Genomic DNA, 26817 nt, shown 5'->3' with positions numbered 1-26817 from the left:
ACCTGCAATTAATAAGTCATCCACATAAAGAGCCATAATTACTTTCTTACAATTTAGATTTCTGATAAAAATACATGGTTCAGAGTCCAATTGTTTAAAATCTAATTTAATAACAAAATTAAGAAATTTCTGATACCATTGTCGAAGAGACTGTTTAAGACCATATAAACTCTTTTTAAGTTTACATTTCTTACCACTCATATCATCATATCCTTTGGACTGGTCCATATAGATGGTTTCAACTAACTTGCCGTTCAAGAAAGCTGTCTTGACATCTAAAGTAAAGTTTGTAAACCTTCATTATTGATGATTACCAGGATTAAACGTAAAGAGCACATACTAATTAGAGAAAACGTGTCTGTCTGTACAGTCTATGCCTTCCTTTTGCATGAAGCCACGAGCAACAAGCCTGGCTTTATAAGTTCCATCTCGTTTTTTACGTAGAACCCATTTGCAGGAAATAGCTCTTTTATCAGGGGGTAAACTTTAGATCCCAGACGTCGTTATCTTCCATACATTTCATTTCCTTGTCCATAGCTCTTTTTCATAGTTTTTGTTCTACTTGTGATAGATTTAGAATAGCTTCAAATGTCAGAGTGTCTTGTTGTGCAAACATCACTTGGCGTTGCGTAATTTGAAGGAAAAGGCTAGAGGGCGCTGTTGCTCGCATAGTAAAAAGAGAATAAAGTTTGTTCATGTTGAAGGCGGCGGCCTAAGAATACGCTCTGTATATAATGAATTAAAATATTGTTAAAATTTTAATTTTAATCTTTAAAATGTAAAAGTGTTAAAATTAGTAAACTCACTGAACCACCATCATCTGATTTGGAAATGCAAAAATTATTAGATGGCGCATGCGGCCGATAATTAAGGCTTTGTGAAGATTTAGGTGTTCAATCTGAGTGTTTCGATTTGGATTTAACAATGGATATTTCATATTCAAGGGACAATGGAATTCCAAATAAAGGTAGGGAAATATTAAATTAATTATTTAGTGATTATTTGTAGTCAATTAGTAAGTATTTATTATTGCTGTCATGGGTGTATTTAAATTAAAAAAATGGAAGATAAGTTAGATACGTTGAAACGTAAACATTCCACATTGAGATCGTCTGTTACTAGGTTAATTAAAGTGATTGAAGATAAATTAAAAATTGAAGGGGAGGAAAATTCGATTAAAGAATTACAGGAATTGTTCGAATTATTAACCGAAAAGAAAAATAATTTGAGAACGCTTGATGATGAAATACAAGAGTTAATTGATGTTATCTTAAATGAAGAAGATTATAGTATAAGTGAAAAATACAATGACAAATGTATAATTGCTTGTAGTCAAATTAAGCAGTTTCTAGATGCGATTACCGCAGTACCGCCAATGTGGAATTTCCAAAGTTCTGATTTAAACCAGTCTAGTGGTAATTGAATTTTGCATGTAAGTTCCTGTTCTAGTGGGAGTAGTACGCTGAAATTACCAAAATTAATGATTGATAAATTTTGGGGAGACCCCAAACAATGGAATGAATTTTGGAATAGTTTCGAAAATTCGATAGATAAAAATGAAACGCTTTCAAAAATACAAAAATTTGCATACTTAAAAACATTCTTAACGGGACAAGCTTCGAACGTTGTTGCAGGCTTTGAGTTAACAGAAAGTAATTATGATAGTTGTGTAGCATCACTAAAGTACAGATATGGTCAAAAAGACCTGATCATTAATTCATTCATGAATAAAATTCTCAATTTAGAAGCCGTTAAAAAGTCTGCTAACGTAAAGACTTTATGTAAATTGTATGACAAATTAGAAGTTTTGATTCGTAATTTGGAAACTTTAGAAGTAACTTCTGGCTCATATGGACATTTACTAATTCCAATATTATTAAAATTCATTCCGGACGATTTAGTTTTGGAATTTAATTGGCAAATAGGATCGAAAGATAAAGTTGAAGTTTTGGAATTAACACAATTTATTAAAACGGAAATAGAATGCAGGGAGGTTTCAAATCTAGTATTAAATGAAAGGAAAAATCCTGTGCCTCCACGAGTCGATCAATCAAAATATGAAACTAGAAAATATGTAAAAAATACACCCATGGCTGCATTTCATACTGTGGTTAACCGAAAATGCATCTTTTGTGATAATTTGCATGAGTCATTTAAATGCAAAGTGAATGTTTCTGATAAATTAAAGAAACTAAGATCCAAAAACCGCTGCTATTCTTGTTTTAAAAAATTTCATACATCAAAAAAGCATAGAAATAAAACGAAATGTAATGTGACGGTATGTATCACAATGAATCAATTTGTACTAATAAATCCCCTGTAAACAAAAATTCGGAACAAGGTTTTTCCGAAAATGAAACTGAATCTCTGACTTTGAATTCTGAGGAAAGAAATAAAGTTCAAAACTTAAAATTGATTGCTTCTGTTCCTCAATGTGATAATAATAAGATAATGTAATGCCAGGGAAATATTATTACAAACTTGTACAGTTTATGCTTGTTCTAAGTATAAATCAAAATTAACTAGATTAATTCTTGATCAAGGCAGTCACAGATCCTTTATAACGAAAAAATTGGCCAACTATTTAAAACTTAATTCAATCCGTTATGAAAGACTTTCTGTTTATTCATTTGGTGCGACCAAGGCAATTAATCATTCCTATCCAGTCGTTAAAATCGAAATTCAGAATTGGAAACAAAATAATAAAACAAAAATTCAATGTTTCATCTCCGATGTTATTTCCTCGGCACCCATCAGTGTGCCTAGTAAACAAATTGCAGACTTCATGGAGCATCTGGGGTTGCAGATCGCCGATTGCTCAAGAAAAATAACATAAATGTTGAGGTATTAATTGGCGAGGATGAATTCTGGAAAATGTAATTTATTCAGAAAGAATTAAAATATCTGAAGGGTTGTACGCAGTCAGTTCTGTGTTTGGTTGGGTTGCTGCAGGAATCGAGAAAAATAAAACAAATAAAAATTGTTCTGAAAATTTAGCGGTAATGACAAACACTATTGTGTTGAAAGATTTAAGAGGTTTTTGGGAATTAGAGCATATGGGAATAAATGATTCTGATGATTATTCCGATACTGACTGTGAAATAATAGACCAGTTTGAAAGAAATTTGCAGTTTAAAAACGGAAGATACGAGGCAAATTTAATCTGGAAATACAGTCCGAAAAATCTAGGAAATAATTTTAAGGTAGCTAAGAAACGATTCGCAAACCTTCACAATAAACTGAGTAAAACTCCGGAGATTTTTCAGGAATATAAAAATATAATTGAGAACCAGATATTAGAAGGAATTGTGGAGGAATGTCTGAATAATGATAAAAATTTGGGAATTTTTATGCCGCACCGAGCAGTGATACGACCTAGTGAAACTAATAAGGTGAGAATTGTGTACGATGCTAGCTCAAGGACAGAGGACACGAATTCATTAAATGATTGCCTTGAATTGGGACCTAATCTAAATCCAAATATACTAGACATTATGTTAAATTTTCGTAAGTTTAAGATAGAATTTTGTGGAGACGTTGAAAAAGCCTTTTTGATGATAGGAATTGCTGAAGGTGATAGACAATTTCTAAAATTTCTTTGGTTTAATGAAACTAAAGACTCCTTTAAGATTATGCAAATGTGTCGTGTAGCTTTCGGTTCAACTATCTCCTTTCATTTTGGCCACCACTATAAAATATCACATTCGGAAATATAAAGATAAATGCCGGACAGTTTCCAAATGTTGAATTCTTCTGTCTATGTCGACAGACCTATATTTTGGAGCAGGAACGGTTGAAGATGCATATCGGTTATCTGTAGATGCGATTAACATATTTAAGGATGCTGGGATGAATTTCAGAAAATTAAGAACTAATTCTAAAGCATTAAACGATTTATGGGTCTTAAACGGGATTAAGGAATCAGATGACAAGTTAACTAGTGAATCAAATTTCTTAGTCATGATTTGGAATTCCATTGGGGACAATATAAAGTTAAATTTAAAAAATTTAATTGATGATTTTGCTACAAAAAGGAAACTTTTGCAAAGTATCATCCAAATATACGATCCCTTTGGATTTATAGCACCCTTAGTTATTAGGGCAAAAATTATTATGCAAGAAATTTGGTGCTCCGGTTCTGACTGGGATGAGGTCCTTCCTGCAGAGATTAAGGACAAATTCAACATTTGGCGGGAGGAACTTGGTGATTTAACTGAAATATTGATACAGCGAAATTTCTTTGATGGCGATCCAATGAATATAAGCCTTCATCTATTTTCGGACGCTAGTCTTAAAGCATATGGGGCCATCGCATATTTCAGGTACTGTACGAGTGATTCAGAAATTAAAACTTCCTTTACCATGTCGAAATGCAGGGTTGCACCTTTAAGATCAATCACGCTTCCTCGTTTAGAATTAATGGGAGCACTCGTGGCTGCTCGAATGTATAAATATTTTAAAAAATTGTTTGGCGATTTAATTGAGGATGTTTATTTTTGGAGTGATTCCGAAATTGCCATTACTTGGATTAAAGGTTTGCCAAATAATTGAAAACCATTTATTGCCAATCGTGTTACAGAAATACAGGATATCGCTCCACATCCTCCAGACAAAATCCAAGAGTCGCCTCCATTTGCTGTGACCTGATTGAACTTCGCCGGTTCATTTTTTACAAAAGACAGGCAAGGTAAAATTTACATGCTGTTGTTAACGTGTGCGGTCACTCGTGCCTTACATATAGAAATAGTAACTGATCTCAGCACTGAAAGTTTTTGCTAGCTTTCTGAAGATTTTTAGCTCGCCGAGGACTGTGTACTACCGATAATGCCAAGACTTTTAAAAGAGCTGACGAAGAACTAAAGCATATTTTCAAAACTTTGAGTGACTCATCTGTAAAAGAATTATTTTCTGCTAGAGGCATAAATTGGAAATTTATTATTGAGAAGGGTCCATGGTGGGTAGAGTTTTGGGAGCATATGGTACGAACCATAAAATAAAGCTTACGCAAAATTATTGGTCGATCATCCCTTACTGTGAAAGAGCTTGAAACAGTGCTCATTGAAATAAGAGGCAATGATTAATTGTAGACTAATTACCTACGTGTTTACTGATCCCAGTGAACCTTCTCCACTAACACCTTCTCATTTTCTGGTTGGTAGACGATTACTATCTCTGCCTGCTAATAAAATAACATCAAATAATTTGATGGGATCAAGAAATTCAATTATTAAACGATATAAATACCATCAAGATATTTTAAATCATTTTTGGAAGCGTTGGAGATCAGAGTATCTTTTTAATCTGAGATCTGTCAATATTTGTCCTCCACACTCTAATGCATCTCAGTTTAAAATCAACAATGTTGTCTTGATTCATGATGATAAACATCCCAGAAATCTCTGGACAATAGGTAAAATTTTGCAATTAATGCCAGGAAGAGATGGTAAAATAAGATCTTGCATAATTAAAACACCTACTGGTATCTTAAAAGGCCTATACAATTGTTATATAATATGGAACTTAACTAATGTTTGTATTTTGTATTTTTAGGTTTGATTCTCCTGACCTCGCTGATAGGTATCATTTAATGTTTTGTAAAATTTATGTGCTTATAATTATGTATGCATATTTGTTATATATAACCATTTGTCTAGGATTGTTTGTCGAAATATTAATTGAATATTCTAGAATATATTATTGAAAGATGAACTCTCCACTGAGTTCAGGTGGGGAGTGTTGCGTAATTTGAAAGAAAAGGCTAGACGGCGCTGTTGCTCGCATAGTAAAAAGAGAATACAGTTTGTTCATGTTGAAGGCGGCAGCCTAAAAACATGCTCTGTATATAGTGAATTAAAATATTTTTAAAATGTAAAAGTGTTAAAATTAGTAAACTCACTGAACCACCATCATCTGATTCGGAAATGCACAAATTATTATACTTGGTAAGTCTCAGGATTAGAATACCTAACTGGTTGTTTCTTTTCCCTTGAAGATTTTCTCTGTTCCTCCTTTATCCTGAGTAATACTGGATAAATAAATTGTTTTCATTCTTCATTAAGTGTTGTCGCCAATCACTCCAAATCCACGAACCCCCGTAGAGAAACGCAACAACATTTTTAAATGATCACAATTAAAAAAAGCAAACATCCACCTCTATCCAAGCAATTCATATAAGTATACAAATGTTTCATTACACATCAAATCACTTATAACTAATACTAATGAAATGTAAACAAAAATTAAAGAGTACATAATGAATGAATATTAGCCATTCAACATGTTTATTAAAAATTTTAAAGACAAATGCTCATGCAAAACTACATGCAATGAAGACATACATTAATTAATAAAATTAACATATTTCATATTTCTTGATAATAATATTGTTACTTCATATGAACTTTAATTTCAAAAACTGATAAATAAACTTTCATTACCACACAAATCCAGTCATGAATTAGCAATTTCATTCAAACATTCTCTCAAACATTAATTTTATACATTTCTTACAAAATGAACACAAATTGCTTTTTCTCCGTATTCTCAAAGCATTGAACAACAGAAAGAATATCAAGAAATAAATCAATAAGGAAGTATACCTATTTTGCTTAAAACTTCAATTAAAGTGCATTTTGATTGCATTAATTCTTTAAAAATCAAGGCTTTATTTTCATACAGCAAAAATATAGGTGTTGTTGAAAAAATTAAAAAAAAATGTTTTCTATCAAATATACAGTAAACCACAAAAAGAGTCACCACTTTTTTATATGATCACTTTGTACATACTCTCAAGATTGCATAAAACTACAAATGAAATTTGTCATTTGGAGCTTTGGATGCCAAAGATACTTCAATACCATAGCTGCCAACCTTGAAATCTTAAAAATTGGAATGTTTTTGCAAGGTAACCTGAAAGTTTTCACATTGCATTGCTTTCAAACCATTTTAAAAGAATTCTATATTGATTTTAATTTATAATCCATGGCACAGGTTATGAATTATTTCAAATTCATTTCTCATGTAAAATAGCTTATTGGATATTCTATTTATGTTTGTTGGCTAAATTATTATTATTTTTTTTTTTTTTTTTAATTTTCTTATACCTTTTACACTGAGACAATCCCATTTAGTGAAAGAAAGCTTTTATTCACCAAAGAACTTTTAAATAACCATGAAAATAAAATTAATAATTAATGTACATAGTATTTGTTTGGATAAACATAGTAATATACCACATGTTAAAGTAAACAAAATTAAATGTAAATGTTAACTGATTAAACACTTTTTAATCATCTTAGAAAAGTCTACAAATACCTGCAATAAATTAAGGCAACTAAATCAAATGAAATTTAACATGCTCAATAAAATGCAACACAGAATACAATTCAGATAAATAAAATTTAATAAAAAAAGTATTTTCAAAATTGTTAGAGGTGAGGAATGGAATGGCCTACTTTAAGTTTCAATAATTTAAAGAATCTCCATTATTCATGGAAAATATTTTCCTCAGCAAATGTTAAAAATTAAAAACTGGAAGATTCAGTGATGTACTGCGAGATATGACGAAAAACCGTGAGTCTCCCTGTAAAACCGAGAGAGTTGGCAGATATGTTCTATACCATACTCAACATACAATTTTCTATTTTTTTAGGTGCTACCATTATTTTGGGAAACTCTTGCATTCGTTAACATACTTAATAAACTTTGTTCAAATGTGAAAAATTATGCATGTATATATTTCCTCGTTAAAAAAAGAAGTGTTCTTATCACTTACCTTAAATTTACTTCACATGCGATTTTACGCACGTGATTTTTACAATTTGCTGTTATCATCATTCCCTCAAGACTGGTTAGAAGAATTTCAAGACAATCTCTGTTGATACGTCGAGAGGTTCCAGTCTCCTCATTAGTTTCGACAAAGTTTATTAAGTCAATTTCCAAGTCTCCATTAAGATACATACTCAGCTTTTCTTTTTTCTGTTCATATGCAACTTCTAGTAATAATACTACAAATGCAGGATAGCAATACCAGTAACCATCATCATCTTGCCAAGACCAAGAATAGAAACCATTATTATAAACTCCACATCGAATTCGCTGTTCATATGATGTAACTTGATTTTTTTGATACATTTTATCCAGATGAACAATAATCTCTTTTTTAATATTACTACTTGGCAACTTGACAGTCTTTTGTTTTTTCCCAATAGCTTTATTTAGTATAGTCAATTCTTCTTCTTTATATATAATCCACCTTCTTCTACATTCATGCTGCCAAATAAAATCACACAGCTGCACAGACCCTAAAAAGAAAGAAATAAGATTTTAAACAAAATCTGCAAAATGCATATAATGTTTCAAAAATTTACCAAGACCTTTTCACACATTTTAAGAATGATTTTATTGTACACTTGTGACACTTCAAAAGAATAATTTGGCAACAAGACAGCATTTTTCAATCAAAATTGCTGTCCAGAATACTAAAATTTGAATCAGCTTTAAAAATGTTGATTCAGAATTTACATGTGGCACATAGACATAATATTTGCATCGAAATATTTATTTTTGTTTCAAATGAGCATATTGTCCAGTAAATGCAAGGTAAGCACTGTGATTAGATAACAAAGGGAGACATTCCTTAGGTGTGGAAAAAAGTAACAAATATCCAGAGGAAATACTTTAACATTGATTTTAAATATGGTCTTAAAAAATATTCATTCACTTAAAAAAATGAAGTATCTTTAAATATCTGTATCAACAGTAAACAAAATAATATGCAAAGGTTTTAATTTAAATGAATTTTAAAACCATTTATCCTCCATCTTTTTTCTAGATATAGTGTTGAATGCTGAACATGATACAAAACTCATCATAATCATTTACTTATTATGCTATGACTACTGATGAAATTGGATTTGTGCCAATGTACTGTAAAGAAAGGCGATGTTCTCAAACAAGAAGAAAGAAAATTACAGTACAAAGCCCACAATCCAAACTCATGGAAGCTTCAGTGATGCTGGATTCGAGATTTTCCAGATATTATATCAAGTAAGATATCGAAATGCAAGTTTAAATCTAGCAAAATGGCATGCAAAAGTTATAAAAATTGAAAACAGGAATAATGGTTTATGAAATAATGAAGCATTTATAGGACCTTAATGGAATCAAAATTTACCAAAAAAAAAAAAAAAAAAAATGCTGAATTAAACATTTCTTTCAGCGTAAGGCATAAAAGATTTGAAGTTGTTCTGTTTATAAGCTGATGCTTACTCTTTAATTCTATATATAGACATAAACTCTCTTGTTCAGTAACTAAGTTCTATTATTCACATTCTGCAGTTACCGGGTCGAGATTTAGCACTAAATTGCCAATCACAATTTTTTCGTTCTCAGCTACCTCTCTGACACTTTCTTCATTGTCGGTAGCAATATTTTCTATATTTAGATTACAGATTCTGGATTTACAGATTTTGCCATCTGATAGATGATTAATGATTCGGACATTGTTATCACAATGAAAAAATTCTTTTATATCACCATCACATATTACTTCTTCACATTTTTTCATAAATTCTATTAATTGGAAAATTTTGCTTTTTGTTTGCAACACATGAAAACCTTCAAATCCGTGGCAAGCAGCATAAACTTAGCTAGCATCTGCTATACATTATTGGCAAAGTATTACAGGGTTCATACACATTTCTGCACACGGAAATTAAGTACTTTTAACAGGGTTCATACACATTTCCGCACACGGAAATTAAGTACTTTTAAGGACTTTTAAGGACCATTAATGAAAAAAATTAAGGACCTATGCACAAATGGGAACTGAATATATTCAATTAAAAATATTATTCTATGCCTGAATTTCACTTTTGTAATACCATCCTAAAAATAAAATAGATCCCTAAGTAGTATGCATTATCACTAAACATGAATTAACTAACATAATTATTAATAAGTTTGAGAATAAAATAAGCTTCATGCAGTTAGTTTATCAAGTAGCATAAAATATTTTACACTTATAATAGTTGGACATATTTGAAAGAAGATAAGTGACATTTACGTTTTACTAATAGTTAGCTTATGCTGACTTTTTTTTTTTTTTTTTTTTTTTTTTTTTTTTTTTATGTCTCATTTTGTCACGTACTTGGTCAGTCTAGAGGTTTAGCAAATAATAGGGAGATTTTATGTCAAACGGCATAGGTTAAAATGAGAAGTGAGATCATAATCAGCATGATTCGTAACAAAAGACTGAATGTTGTCCCTCTGCTGCTTGTCTATAGAGAGACTTGCTGATTTGAACAAACTTGAAAGGCCTGATATAGGCACAGTTGGCAAGTGTTGAAAGTTAGTCAGGCTCTGCTTAATGCAGTTAATGTCATAGCTTTGCATAGAGTTCCAGGTGTAACCCAGTTAATATACTTTAAGGTTCCAATAAGCCATTAAAGCACCAGACGCGATAAGTTGTTTTATATATAAGTCTCAGTAGATACAAAGAATAAGTTTTACTTGAATTTTTACATTTTTGTGTTTTATCTTGTGACCACAGTGAGTATTAATGAAAGGCAATAACTCGCTTTAATATGTAGAGATAATTTTTAAGGGTAAGTAGTTAGTTATAAATAATTAAATTAGGTAATTAAATAACCTTAGTCATTATGGATTTACATGGCCACTATTAAATTTTATTTTTTAACAATGTCTGTTAAAAAAAAAGCCCTATTAAAATAAAAATCTAATGAAATTTCGCAGTTTCAAATACATGTAATTTATGATAAATGATATTTGGATACACATACAACAACACTCAACAAAATATTTATCCGTCATTTTAATTTGAAGCCTATTAGGTATTTCTCCCACCTTCTTAGCGAGCCTTCGTGTAGTGGTCCGGTATTCCAGAGGTCCGCTGTTCAATTCCCAGTGAAGGCGTTGTTAATTTTTCATCTTTCCTGCTTTCAAAAATACCTAATGTCTCTACAAGGCTTCCCAAACATTTTGGCTAGTTTATATTGATTTCCTCCTCTTTAATTATCGATCTTTTTTGACAATAATTAGAAATTTGTCTCAGTATGCAAACCAATGTTCTTGCTAGTTTCTGTGTACTTTATCTCCTAACCTGTCAACCTCTCCACAATGTACCTATGAGGGTTTACTTGATCTGGTAAAAGTTAAATAGTCCCAACCTCCCCCCACCCGATAGACGTGAAGCAAATTATCACTATGTCTGAAAGTAACTACAATATCAGACAAAGAACTTGGAACATTAAGGCATGTTCTGATGCTAACAAAGTCAATTACAGTTCACGGTGACATAGTTAAACAAGAACAGTCAAATTCAAACTAAAAACGTGGCCTAGTGGTCAAAGATCATACAATTTAATTTTAATTTAATCTGGCTCAGTAACTCTATCATAGGAAACAGAAATGGGAAGTTATAGTAAAGGCTGAAATCATAAACAATTGGGTAATTTACATAATAATAACTGCACATATCTTTGAAGAATAATTTTCTTTATGTATTCGGTTTCTTTCTTCAACGTGTTTCCTTTTAATTTTAGAATTTTTGTATTTAATTAAGGATTTCTGTTACTCTAAAAAACACTAATTTAGAATGTACAGAAAAAGCAGCTAATTTTATTTCTTTAGTAATATGAACATTCAGAAGAAATATGAAATATATATGGTAAAGGCCGGTTACAGAGCTGGTGCGGCAGAATTTTTAGAATTTAGTGACACACAGAAGAACAAAATCTAGAAATGGCAAAACTTTTAGAATTTAGAGCAGGCATTGGAAGCAGAATTTAGATAGGCACTAGGCAGAAGAATTTAGGATACACAGAGATTGCATCAGGTGGGAAAATGCACATAGCACCAGCTCTATGTACGATACATTTAGACATATTAGATGAATCTTTTAAACTGTAAGCTCTCGATTTCTTTATTAATAAAAAAATCTCTTTCTATAATGGCTGCCCAAGTGAGAAGATCAGAAGTAGTTTTGATATTTTCCATACTTGTGTCTAGTGAGATATAGAGAAAATAAAGGGAAGATAAACATGTTAGGAAAAAGATTCTAGTATCAGAAGTAAAACATTCAAATATTATATTTTCATTGTTCTTCCAGACGTTCTCCAAAAGGTAAGAAATTCATCGCAAACTTTCTGTAAAATACATCTATTACGTGTTGATACCATGGAGACATTTTTCATTTTGTCACATATTTCTCGAATCTTCTAGAATCATGGGTCTATAAATCTTGCCTTCAAATCCTTCTAAACTTTCCAAGCTGCAATGTCTAAAATACTAGAGAAAAATTATCCCTACCAATTCTGTAACAGCAAAAAGGCAGAAATATTTTGGAAAAAAAAAAAAAAGGAGGGAAAAAGTGTAAAATTAATTTTATAGAGAAAACTGATGCATATTCTGAGAATTTTGAATATTCTGAGACGGGAAAAAACGCTTACTATGAAAAAATTAAAAAGAAGACATTTTTAATTAATTACATAGCTAATTTTGCTCTTGTTACGAGCTGTTTCGTAAATTACGATTTATAGCATTATGCCTTTTTTTTTTTTCAGATTTATAATATTGTAATAATAAGTTGCCAAAATGAAACTTTATAATATGACAGTGAAAAATAGAGATGTTTTATTTTAATGTTATTTTTTAAATATAATTTCAATATATTACCATTATTTTAATGAAATTTATCAATGTTGTGATGTTTTAAAAAAAAATCGTCGAAAAATTCTCAGATCTCGGAATTAAAAATTTTCTATAGAAACTGATCTTAAAATCGCCAAAATGTTGACAAGTCGAAAAATTTAGAACCGTTTAATAAAAGAATTCACATCCCCAAAAGCTAAAAGTTGTTTAAGATTTCTTTATTAGAAAAATGAATTTCGAAATGCTTATGTTTCACTTCTTGCTTAGAAACTCGAGTATCCCATCATTTATATTAGAAATAGAAACAAATTATAACCCATTCAAAAGATAACCATATGTGTCAGTAAATCGCCAAAAATATTCCTCCAAAATGCTAATTCACACTCAAAATGGCAGTCATAAAAACAGACAGAAATTTCAGATGATTAAAATTAAGGACCTTCTGCTGATTTTGGCCAAAATTAAGGACTTTTAAAGACCAAAAATCGAATTCCAAAGAATTTAAGGACTTTTACGGACTCTTAAGGACCGTACAAACCTTGTATTATGAGAATGGTGACCAATGACATGTTGTTCCACTAAATTTTGTCTTGCTTTTATCGCACGCTGATGAAGTTAAGCATGAATATCACATATGCTTAAAGCTTAACCAGAGCTAGAACATTTTGTGGCCCGATGTAATCTCTGCACATCATAAATTCTGTTGTCGAATGCTCCTTAAAATTTTGTGTCCCAGTGCCCTCTCTAAATTCTAATGATTTTGCCATCCCTTAATTTTATTGCTTAGTGTGGTAAAAATATATTTACGGGTGCCCCTTGGCAATAATTGGCAATTTTGTGCGGTACATGGACACTGAGTTTGTGCAATTCTTTGACTTGTTATTTTGGCTTTGTGTAGCGGCGATTTTTGGGGCCACTTACAAATCCAAAATAACAAGTCAAAGAATTGCACAAACTCGGTATCCATGCACACATCAACCTATTTTCACTTCAAAAAAAAAATCAGAGAATTGCTCAAATTAGTCATTGTGCTCTCCCTTGACTTTGTACATGTACACATCGATCTTGATTCACTTAAAAAGTCAAAGGAGCAGCCAACAAAAATAAATAATCTCAACAAACTTACATTTTAAATCAAACAATGAAATAACATAAAGGAAATTCATCTTAGCAAGTACACAAAGGAAATATTCACTTACCTTATTTACAAATTTCCATGTCTTCAGTCAAACAAAATTCCTTAACAACATCTAAAAATTTCTTAAAATTATCTGAGCTACCGGCATCACCCATAAATTCAAAAACAAAAAAAAAAAAAAAAAAAAAGAGTCAAAAATATTCTCCGTAGTGGCAGTATCCTCCGACGTTCACCATATGGCATTTCCTTCCTATAAATAGGACACTTATAATGGTTACTAAGCAAACCTTCATTTACACACCAGCCAATTAATGCTTTTCCCTTTCAATCCAAAATCGTACAGAAACTTCAAATTAATCTTACCACATTCAACTATTTTACTATGTAAAACACAAAATAACAATGTACTTCTTAACCAACATCCAACACACAAACAAGCCTTTACAAATCTTTTCCCATAATTCAAATTCACCACAATTACGTAACCAAATACGTCATAATAAGATTTCCATAACATTCAACTATTCAGGTTACCATAAATGAAACAAAAACTTTGTGATACATGGAACAACAACTTAGCGATAATCCAAGGGACACCTTGACTATCATTTATAAAACATATTTTATGCATATGGAAGAAATTTCTGTTCATCAACACACTTCGCAACTCAGTTAGCTGAAGTCTATAATTATCACCAAACATAATGTTAACAGAAATGGTTAATCACGCTGTTTGGTATTCAGTTATTAATATTAAAAAACTGTTTAGACATTGCTGCATGAATGATTTCTCACACTGCAGTATGTTGATAGCTCTGTGTTGATGAAAGGAAAAACAATAAATAATGATTTGCCAGCTTGGCATCAGGGGTGTAAAACATTTTATTATGAAATTATCTCCATATTTTATTGTGAAAAAACACCAAAATGAACAAGCCTAAAGCATACAAAAAAAGGGGGGAGTTGCTTCCAAATTACCTAATGACTCTACTCTTATACTGGTAAATAGAGTATTAGAATTTAAGCTTTCACACCTTTTAGTTAATGTAGATTGTAACTCTGCTATTCCCATAAATGATTCGAAAAACACAATTCTTCACTATCCTGAATTAAAGTTGCTATTTCTTGATGGTAATATTAAAAACTGGTTAGGTGAGGCAATTTAAGAAGATTGATAGTGATCCAAGTTTAGATGATCATGATAAATTTGTATATTTACTGCAGTTAATGGAGAGATGATCATCTGCTGAGGAATTAATTAAAAGATTCCTACGGAGTAGTGAAAAGTTATAGCAAAGCTTTAGAGCAATTATTACAAGTGCTTTATGGTACGGATGTCCTGACAAAAGTCTGTATTAGAGATTTACATTTTTTAGTCTCAGAGAAAAATTTATATAAAAAGTTTTCAAGTATGTCACAATGTTATAACCACTAGTTGAATCATCATTACCTACTAAAACTATTAACGCATGGCAATGGCTCAGATATAATTCAAAAGTGCAGAGAATTTGAAGCAAATAAGGAAGATGGTGATCAAAATGATAGGGATTCCTCCTGATAAATGGATTTAAATAGGTTACATCAATTTTTTCTTGATGAAATAGAGAGAGAAGAGCGACTCCCTGTAGCCTATAAAGGTGCGTTCAGACGTGGGCGTAAAGCGCATAGAGGCATAGTCATAAGGGCATAAAATATGGGAGATCCGTTCACACCTGTGAGAACGAGGTGTAAGCCATGGCTAATGAGAGAAGCTAAATTTGTGCATGCGTGGAATGTCTACAACTTTCCCGTGCTGTTCTCCCGCTCGATTGATTTCCCGCGTTCGCTCTGCTTGTTTTTTTCGTTGTGTGTGTCATGACTTTTTCAGCCCACCACAAAGTTTTACTGGCTCAGCAGAATGATCATTTATCTTCCCTTCTCATTAGCCAAGAGGCAACGGAAGAAGGTAAAAAAAGAAAAATAACGAAATGGTCTAGAGATATTTTTTTGAAAGACCAATACTTGGTTGGCACATATCTTTCTGTACAAAACAGTATGGAATATTTCTGCATTGTACTGTAGTACTCTCTATACTATAAACATGTACATGCATATTTATATACTATATAAAGCCTTCTTCAATTTTTATATATAATTTGTCTTCGGAGAAATATGATATTCTAAATATGCCTAATTAAAAAAAAATCTTGAGGATAACTAACAGATAGCCTGTATATAATATTTTTTCATTTTGCAGATGTGAAAGCAGTTAAGCATTATTATTATTATTTTTTTTAATTTTCAATCAAAAGGAACATGTTTCTGTGACAATGAAACGTGTACTTAGCACTCCTTATTCATTGTCTCTGTCGATCATTATAGTAGTTTGCTGCACCACCAGTATCAATTAGCACTTGTACTAGTATCCCACAACTGGTCACAATGAAAAGCAAACACAACTAGTACAATACTAGGAAACGTTCACCCAACAATGTATTTTATGCTCAATCATTAAATACATTTTGCTGTCTTGCCAGCTGTTTGTATACATCTATTTTTAATAATTTGCATGTATAAGCCGCACCCCTGAATTTAATTTCAAGATATGCTGTCATTTCTATTTACAACCAAATCTCAAAAGTAATTTCACATTGACAAATTTTAGGTACCCAAGTCTTCAAATACATCAAAATTATAAACATTCATACCTTATCCAGGAATTTCTACCAGAGAAATAGCATGAATTTAATGATTAAAACTCCATTCAAATGATAGTAATAAAGAGTGGATAATAATAACAAATACTATTTATTAAATTATAGTCCATGTTATGAATTATGTGTGCTATTTAGTTTCATTAAAAGTAAATTCCTTTCATGGAGAACGTAATTAAAAAACAGAACAGACAAAACTGGACTTCAACAGGAGACAAAACTGTCTAGACTGTTGACTGCAGTTTTAAGGATATTTCACTACATTTTTTCTTTCTTGGAGTTCATAAGAGCATTTTTCTCAAAAGATTAATCTTTTATTACTTATACAAAGCTTACACCATTGAATTGACTATTGTGACTATTCTTAAACAAGTGAAAATAATTTTTTCTTTTCTTTTTTTAAAGTAATATTTTTACTGTTAAAAAAACAGCAGATTCTTGATATTGATTTGATGTTTTAGTAAAATTAATTCATGAAGTTTGTTTGGAAAGAAAATCAGCATTTGAAGCAAATACCAATACAATATTTCCAGCTTTTTTAATAAATTTATTCTTAAATACAAAAATAATTAAACAGGAAAAAAATTACAGTAATGATTTTTAAAAAAAATTATAGACAGAAAGAAAGTAATAATAATAATTTACACAGAAAAAATAAAATCTTTGCAAGCGTGCATTTTTTAAAGAATTTTCATAATAAAATGAAAAATACTGGATGGGATCAATCATCTACAGGATCATACACAGCGTGCATAATCCTGAGCTTAACTTTCGCTTTACGAGTTTCATCCATATTTTTCAATATAAATTGAAAAACTCATTAAAAAATGCATGTCATCATCGTAGATTTCTTGCGAGATCAACTCTTTATTTCGTTTGGATACGATTACAACTCACTATTTTGTTCGGATACGATGTGTTCCATATTAAAAAAAAACATCGCCTTCGATGTGACAGCAAAATCGTCTAAAGAAAGCCGCTTCATTTTAGCTTCGCTCTGATTGGTCAATGCTTATCCCAAACTCGGCGTAAAGTTGAAAACTTGGAACACTATGCCACGAGCCCTAAACCAGATTCTGTGACATAGCAGTGACTAGTTGCCTTGGCAACGGAGCTCGGCTTTAACCACTTATGCCCTTTAAGCCCTCGTCTGAATGGGGCCTAAAGAGGTTTTGGAACAAATGAACCATCTAAAAGTTATAGCTAAATAAGTACTGATTTTAAAAGCCAGAGTAAATTTCCACCATTTCAATCAGCATATTCTTTGATTTCAATTACAAAAGAAAATTATTGTATATTTTGTTCAGTATTTCATAGATCATGCATGTCTATAAAGTTTGAAAAATGGCAGTAGAAGAAAGACAAAATATTGTACAGAGTAGTTAGAGTTGTTTACTTTGCTTAGATCAGGATCATATCATAGCTTAATGCTGAGAAAAGAGCATCAAGTATTATTTGTAGGGGGGAATTACAAAATCTTGCATAGGAATAACCACACTTACAATAAACATGAAAGTAGCTCTACTATTACAAAAGAGAATGAATAGCCGGTTGATCTTTACATTACGGTAACTGGTAGTTTGGCGACATTTTGGAGGCGATAAAGTACCTGGGACTTTGGTAATAATGTGAGCAGTACTGAGTTCCGATTACGCATTATTTTGTGTGGGGGAAATGAGAGATCATGGGATATGTCGTGATATTAATGGACGAATTACGGTTCTTTAATCGGAAGAGATCATGGGATATGTCGTGATTTTAATGGACGAATTACTGTTCTTTAATGGGGAAAAATCTGGGAATTTTGTATTTGGCTTTATTCTGTGTTGTGTGAAAAAGTGTTTGTGAATTTTTGGATCCCATGGCCGTAAGTAAAGTGAATTCGAAATGGGTATTTAGTGGTATTGAAAAGGATAGTAAGAAATGTTTTTTAAGGTTGTGTGAGAGAGAAATAAACATGTTTTATTATGTTATTTATTTTACGTGGTATCTTGCTTTGAAAGATAAGTATGATTTTAAAGATTCTGAAAGAGAATGAAGAAAAGTGTATCCGCCACGTAATGAAGATTCTGAAGGAGATTAGGTAAGTTAGTATTTTTAATTATTTTTATGCATTGTTGGAAATGTAAGGTGGAATGAATTTGGTATTATTGGGAAAATTGTTATTAGCAATGATTTAGTTTAAAGTAATTAGGATTGTAAGGTAATTTTTATTAATTGAATGTATGTGCTCATGTATATTTTAAGTGGTGTTTTTGAATTTAATTATATTTTAATGAAATGATAGTTATTTTGTGAATTTTATACTTGTAGGAATTTGGTGTATGTTTAAGTTGAAATAAATGTGCATGGAAATAATTTAAATATTTGATAATAAATATTTGTAATGCTTCATGTATGAATTCGTTGGTGACGTGTATAATGTAATAGATGATTTAGAGGTAAAAGTTTTTGGATATTTTATTTATTTTATATGTGGAAATGTTCATATTTGTAAAGGGTAAATACTTTTTCGCGATCATGTAATTTCATATATGTTCTTTTTACCGGGTTTAAAGATTGAGAAAATTGTCATGTATTTTCGTGAAATTTTTTTAATTTATGAGATAAAAGCAGTGTACATGGATATAGTGAAGAGTGTGCGCAATGCCATTTTTTGTGCAATTCTGAGATGTTTTTTTAAGTAAAAATAAGTCGACGTGTACATGGTTCAGTGATATTTTAATGAAATGATAGTTATTTTGTGAATTTTATGCTTGTAGGAATTTGGTTTACGTTTAAGTTGAAATAAACGTGCATGGAAATAATTTAAATATTTGATACTAAATATTTGTAATGCTTCATGTATGAATTCGTTGGTGACGTGTATAATGTAATAGATGATTTAGAGGTAAAAGTTTTTGGATATTTTATTTATTTTATATGTGGAAATGTTCATATTTGTAAAGGGTAAATACTTTTTCGCGATCAGGTAATTTCATATATGTTCTTTTTACCGGGTTTAAAGATTGAGAAAATTGTCATGTATTTTCGTGAAATTTTTCGAATTTATGAGAAAAAAGCAGTGTACATGGATATAGTGAAGAGTGTGCGCAATGCCATTTTTGTGCAATTCTGGGATGTTTTTTTAAGTAAAAATAAGTCGGCGTGTACATGGTTTATGTGTATGTGTTATTTTGAAAAACGCGTAAGGTGTATGGTATTGGGCACTTTTTCCGAATTTTGCAGTGAATATTTGTCATGATTAAGCAGTTTTGTTTGATAAAATTTCTAGCATAAGTGTAATTCGGCTAGTAGATTGTTGGAAGAAGTGTTCAGTAGATAAGAAGAAAAGAAACATGTCTTTACTTCGTGAAGACAAAATGGCGGCGGGGAAAAAAAAATAGAGGGTTGCTGTAGGGGAGTTGGTCGCCAAATTTTCGCCAAAAAATCGCCAAGTTACCGTAATGTAAAGATCAACCGAATAGCCAAATTCCTCAAGATGAAAATATCAGCGAGTTTTTCAAAGTCCCCAAATCTTCTACTTCTAACTTTAATGGTTATTCTAAGAGGGCATGGTTCTAAATGGCATGGTTCTAATGGCTTTAATGGTTACTCTAAGAGGCCATGGTTCTGGCTGCATGGGCTATAGTAGATTCTGTTACCCAACGATCATATATTTTACAAAGCATTGCAGCAGAAATGCATTTTGGATAAGGCATTAAAGAAAAGCTCTGTCACTCGTTATTTGGTGAAACTTCAACAAGTATAACAGAGCACAATATTTTCACTCTATTTATAGCTAAAACTGATGGAAGCTATCTTTGCAATTTCAAGGTTCTTGGTCAAGATGTTATTTGTGGTACTGTGCCTCTACTTGTTACTGGGAAACGGATAGCTGAATTAGTTAAAAATGGCATTACTCTTAATGACCAAAATTCTGGTCCTACAGAAAATCTTAACAGGTGATGATATAACATGTAAATTAATGACAAGATGCTTTCAACTTCTAGCTCCAGGACTCTCAGCCACAGAGACAAAATTAGGTTGGACTGTAATGGATAAAAATACCATTTTAAAGATCTTGAATAACTCAACATTTTTAGAAATATCAACATTGAATAAGGAAGTGTTAATATCTGATTTATGATCTCTTGATTCAAGAGGGATTTTAGAACCTTCTGAAAAGAAAAATCAATTACAGCTGCATGAAGCTGTAAGAGAACATTTCTGAAACAGAATTAGAATGCATGATGTAGGTCGCTTTCATATAAACTTACCATGGCCCAAAACCATGCACCCTTATAATACACTGACTAGCAATAAGTATTTGGACACCTGTGATAGAAAAGAAAAACTAACTTTATTCAAAATCAATAGTTGGTAGAGCCTCCACGAGAGGTAATTACAGCATGGATCCTCCGGGGCATACTTTCCACAAATCTTTGTATGACAGCTAGTGGTATTTTCTTCCACTCAGCTTGGAGAAGACATAGAAGTTCCTTCACCGATTTTGCACGGGTAGTGCACCCCTGAATTCGGCGATGCAACTCATCCCAGAGGTTCTCGATAGGGTTCAGGTCTGGACTCTGGGCAGGCCAGTCCATTCGATGAACTTTATTGGCACCATACCAAGCCTTGGTTAACGTCGAAACATGACAACTGGCATTGTCATCCTGAAAGTAACAGGGGTCCAACCCGTAAAACTGCCACAACGTAGGAAGCACATTGTCATCCAAAATAGTGCATTAGGCATCGGAGTTGAGCTTACCATGAATGGGGACCAAGGGTCCCAGCCCATACCAGGAAAAACACCCCCAGACCATAATTCCACAGCCGCCGAACTTGACTGTTAGCACAATGCATTCTGGCAGGAGACGTTCTCCAGGTAGACGCCAGACCCAGACCCTGCCATCCGAACGGTAAAGGGTGAACCTTGATTCCTCACTCCAAAGAAACCGTTTCCACTGATCCACGGTCCAATTTCGATGTGCTTTGCATCACATTAACCAAGCAGTGCGATTGAACTTTGTTATCAAAAGCTTATCGGCAACAGCCCGACCATGAAAACCAAACAGATGTGCTTTCTTACGTATGGTATTCATTGAAACAATACTCCCGGATGCCTGTTGAAACTCCTCGCGGATGAGTGCCATCGGTTGGGTGCGGTTCTTCTGAATTTCTCTGAACAGCACTCGTCGGTCTCTATCTCCAGTTTCGATGGTCTGCTGACTCGGGGCACATTCCAACAATCACCGCTCACCTTCCACTTCTTAATCACAAAGGCCACTGTCGATTTTGGGTTCTTCAGATCACTAGATATGTCCCTTAAGGATCAGCCACATTTGTGATACCTGATAATTATACCTTTCTCGAAATCAGAGAGCTCCGAACTGCGAGGCATCTTGCATGCGACTAAAGCCGATGCTGTTTCCTACACGATATATACCGTGACGTACCTTAGGACCGCAGATATCGTCATTTGCATAGGTGTCCAAATACTTATTGGTAGTCAGTGTATAATTTTGATATTAAAAGATTAAATAATACAATCAAATGTCTAAAATTAGAAAATCTACATGTAGCTTATGGAGAAATACTATAAAAGTGGAAATGATAGAAGAGATTACAGGTAATGAAACTGAATTACCCTGTTATTATTTGCGCCATAGACATGCTGTGAAAGAAAATTGCCACTACAAAAATTAGACCTGTTTTCAATGCTTCAGAAAAGCAGAAAAAATCAACTAGTCTAAATGATTATGTTGAAAAAGGGTTTAATGTCAGTGAATTAATTCCTTCTATTCTTAACTGATTTCACTTGAAGCAAATTGGAATTACATCTGATATCCATAAGATATTTTTTTACAAATAAGCATCCATCCTGTGAACAGAGTTTATGTACAATTCTTGTGGTACAGATTTGATGGATTATTAAAGTACTTCCGATATTCCAGAATTGTTTCAAGTGTTTCATGTAACCCATTTTTGCTTGCCTCTGTGATTCATTTTGATTTGAAATCAACTTTGAATGGAACAAGAGAAGAAAATGACAAGTATCCTTCAAAAATTTAGAATAACTGTAAATTAGCTTTTATGTGGATAACTGCTAAATAAGCATCAGTAGCAATGAGGGACTGTGTCAGTTTATATAAGTTGCTATTGATATATTAGGTGAAAGAAAATTTGATCTCAGTGGTTGGGACTATACCAATCCTTTAGACGACTCCTAACCCAAACAAATTTGCTAAGAATGCTAAGAATTTTTTTAAGTAAAAATAAGTCGACGTGTACATGGTTACTGTGTATGTGCGATTTTGAAAAACGCGGCAAGGAGTTTGCGATTCTGCACTTTTTCCCAATTTTGCAGTTAATATTTGTCATGATTAAGGAGTTTTGTTCCATAAAATTTCTAGCATAAGTGTAATTCGGCTAGTAGATTGTTGGAAAAAGTGTTGAGTAAATAAAAAGAAAAGAAACATGTCTTTACTTCGTGAAGACAAAATGGCAGCGGAAAAAAAAAACAGAGGGTTGCTGTAGCAAAGTTGGTTGCCAAATTTTCGCCAAGTTACCATAATCCAAAGATCAACCTTTTGGATTTGTGTAGCAGCGATACACAAAGCCAAAACAGCAAGTCGAAGAATTGTACAAACTTGGTGTTCATGTGCCGCCAAGGGGCAACCGTAAATATATTTTTACCTTTATATACATATAATTAAACTACGTAAAAAGCTAAGGCCATGATCTAACAGCATTTTATACAAGAAATTTTAGTCACTATAGAAGTGATATCAAAACTAATAGTTGTGTAAAAGAAACATACAATACAATCAATTTTTACTCTTGAATTTCTTAATCAATTTTAAATTACTTAGGTTTTTATATGTAATCTATCAAAGGTCCTATATTTCCTTGAATGTTCAAGGAACTTCTCCAGTGCTGAAGTAAGAAAACATCTTGCTGCAGCACTAAATTAAGAGGCCCGCTATATGCACAACTGCTGAGAATACTAGACTTAATGAGGCTAAAATACTGTTTCTCTAATAAAAAGTGTTGACGATGATTTAAGCTTGGAATATAAAAATACTTTTGTCAAGCACCATTTCACAGAAGTAACTGTTAAAATATTTCATTTCTTCATTATTCATTTTCAAGTTTATTTATTTATGAAATTGTGCACAGTATTCAAAAATTTCACTTAAAAAGCTATGAAGTAGTTTACAGGTGATACAGTTAAAATTAAAAATTAAATAAATAAATTATCAACTCTCATTTCATAAAGAACAGCTAAAAATGATTGTTATATCCCCCAGAAAAAAATACTTTTTATCATTTAATCTTCAATACTTACTGCATGAAGTGAAAAATCTTCTCTGGTTTTCAGCAGTTTTTAGATAAGTTAAGATACGCTAGAAATCACTCATTCTCTTATTCTATTCAACTTTGTTAGATGGATTAATTCAAAAGAACAAATATTTAAACATAATATGCATTATGTACATAATAAAGATTACAGTTTATAACATTACAGCACAACTACTAACAGGTAAAAATTAAACACGATTTCCTCTTTAAAAGTTCCATGCAGCTGAAAACATAAAATTAGAAAGCCTACAATTTATAGAGGAAAACCATTAATATATAACAGAAACATTCAACAACATTACTAAGTTAACAATTATTAGACAATCCAAAAGTAAAATATGGGCTGCGTGCACAGGCTAAGAGCCATACTGGGTTAGAGTAGACTTTAAGGTACCCCTTGTATTATGGCGAAGTTGATTGATATATGGTAGCCTGAGTAATTGAATGTTATAGAAACCCTATCGTGATGTAATCCGGTGTATGATTCTGGGAAATTTTGAATCATGGGATGTTTTGTAAGCGCATTTATGGTGTGTGTTGGTTTTATTGTTTAGACTGTAGAATGGCTGAATGTAGTAAGATTAATTTGACGATTTGGAACGAAAGGGAAAAAGCGCGTTATTTGACTGGTGTGTAAATGAAGGTTTACTTAGTAGTCATAAGTGGTCTGTATGTAGGAAGGATATGCATCTAGTTGAACGTAAAAACCGTTTAGATGAATTTGAATGGGTTTGAAGGAAGAAAGGATCGGATGTGGCGACCCGATATACAGATTCCGAGTTCAGATAATGTTAGGAAATTTTTGGATGCTGTTAAGGAATTTTGCGTGCCATAGACTAAAGACGAAGGAACTTATAAATAGGGTAAGTGAATATTTGCTTTTTGTAGTGCTTAAATGAATAACATATATTTCCTTTTTTATGTTATTTTATTGTCTGGTTTAAAATGTAGTTTATAAAGATTACGTATTTTTTGTTTGCCTGTATTGTAGAATTGGGTGCTCCTTTGACTTTTTAAGTGAAAATATATCTATGTGTACGTGGACAAAGTGAAGGGAGTGCACAATGCACGTTTGTGCAATTCTTCGATTTTCTTTAAGTGAAAATAGGTAAACATGTACATGGATAAAGTCAAGGGAAAGCGCAATGCCATTTTTGTGCAATTCGGGGTTTTTTTTTAAGTGAAAAATAGGTCAATGTGTACATGGATACCAAGTTTGGGCAATTCTTTGTCTTGCTATTTTGGATTTCTGTAGCGGCTATTTTTGGAGCAAAAATTGGCGTTATGCAAACCAAAATAATAATTCAAAGAATTGCACAAACTCGGTATCCATGTACCGCCAAAAATCGCCAAGGGCCGGTTATCTGAAAACTGCTTTTTTACCCCATACTGTCTCAGAATTTTAAATGTAAGCAATTTACAAAAAAAAAAAAAAAAAAAAAAAAAAAAATTAAAGAAAAAGAAAAAAAGGAATTAAAGAAATCAAAAGAAAAATTCAAAAGAAATTTTATCAAAGAAAAAAATAATTTGTTATTCAGCAGTTTGTACTGAGAAACAGCTTTTCACTTTTATGCTTTTTTTTTCAGGCGAAAGCTACATAAAAAGAAAATTTTTCGCTAAGATCGCTTTGCAATACTATTTCGCTAAGATGGTAACCACTTTTGACCACAACAAAAATTTTCCATAAATATCTCTTCATAAAAAAATTTATATAATAGTTTCCGAGGAAGGCGAAACTACAGAACAGTTATTCAAGTACTCAGAAAGCTCAGCTATGGATTTCATAACACCTTAGCATAAATAATATCCGAAATATTTTGCATGTACAATTTATACCAAATAAACCCAGAGAAAGAAAACAGCCTTACCTTCCATTATGTTAAAATTTCAGTTCCTCGTTAACATATATCACTCTGAACCACAACGACTCCAAGAAACGAAACAGAAAGCACGGAATATAGAATTTTAGAACATCAACTTCTTCCCGCGGTTTTCACAACTACTTTGACCACGTTGCCATCGTTGGTAAACTATGTAGCCCGAAAAAGAAAAGGGTCTGGTAATAGAAAGCGGATGGGGTGGAACTTTCTCCGCTGAACTGCTACAGACTGAGAAGCAATAAAACCTTTTGTATGAATCAAGGCATTGTTTCCTAAATATGTAAAGAGAATGGACAGGTTGCAGAAACAAGGCAAGCTGTAAGGTTATTGCTCGCAACATCCTGACTACAGGCACGAAGGCTTTTGACAGGGTATAGCATTGCGGCCTCATTTACATATTAATCACTCACAAATTTCCAGATAATTTTATTCGCTTAATAGCCTCTTATCTCAGCAACAGAACTTTCAGAATTAAAATTTGAATTGCATTCTCAACTACGAGAGTAATCAAAGCTGATGTCCCTCAGGGGGCGGTACTTTCGCCGTATCTTTTATATATATATATATGCGCAAGACATCCCTAAAGCAAAAAATTACGTGACGATTGACTTATCGTGATGTCGCCATTGGGGCTAGTTTGATAGAGCCGGATACGCAGTTCACAGGACTCCATTGCCGGCTCAAAACAGGGATAGCTGTGAGCCAAGGTCCGTAGAAAGAAAAGGTTAGCTCACTTCAAGGTCCGTAGACCTTGCCGAATCGGTACTTCGAGTCAAACGATGTACCCGTTACTCAGTAACGAATACATGCGAAAAAGTCTATGTATACAATACATATTCTTTGCCTAAAGACCCTTCTGTTCATCTTGCACCCTTTGCCGATGACACCACCATACTTACTAAAGCCTGCAAAACAATCGCCGTAAGAAACCAACTTCAAAACTATCTCATCAAACTGGGAAAATGGCTCACCGGTTGGAGGATTAAAATAAACACTGATAAATCCAAGGCAGTGATTTTCCGTAAGGGAAACATATCCTCCCCCTCCTGGCATATTGACGAAGAAATAGACTGAATTAGTGAAACGAAAT

The 26817-nt window shown here is 32.4% G+C and overlaps 1 protein-coding gene across 3 annotated transcripts in view; it reads right to left on the bottom strand.

The window, feature by feature from the left end:
* Positions 1–26212, bottom strand: part of LOC118188352 (poly [ADP-ribose] polymerase 2-like) — a 90216-nt gene extending 64004 nt beyond the window's left edge. Inside the window, exons 1-2 of one of the 3 annotated variants that reach the window (XM_085808861.1) lie at positions 25716–26212; positions 7775–8303 (exon numbers count right to left, since the gene is read on the bottom strand). In XM_085808861.1, coding sequence (XP_085664987.1) covers positions 7775–8303; positions 25716–25722 — 536 coding nt within the window. In that variant the 5' untranslated portion in view covers positions 25723–26212. The remainder of the gene's footprint in view (positions 1–7774; positions 8304–25715) is intronic. The other 2 variants (XM_085808862.1, XM_085808860.1) reach the window with 2 other exon arrangements.
* Positions 26213–26817: the final 605 nt, after the last annotated feature.

This window comes from Stegodyphus dumicola, chromosome X2 (genome assembly GCF_044657685.1).
Source record: "Stegodyphus dumicola isolate Sdum_Otavi_A_Nest chromosome X2, ASM4465768v1".
Lineage (NCBI taxonomy): Eukaryota > Metazoa > Arthropoda > Arachnida > Araneae > Eresidae > Stegodyphus > Stegodyphus dumicola.
The sequence above is the reverse complement of the archived record's forward strand: the minus strand, read 5'-3'. Positions and strand labels throughout refer to the sequence as shown.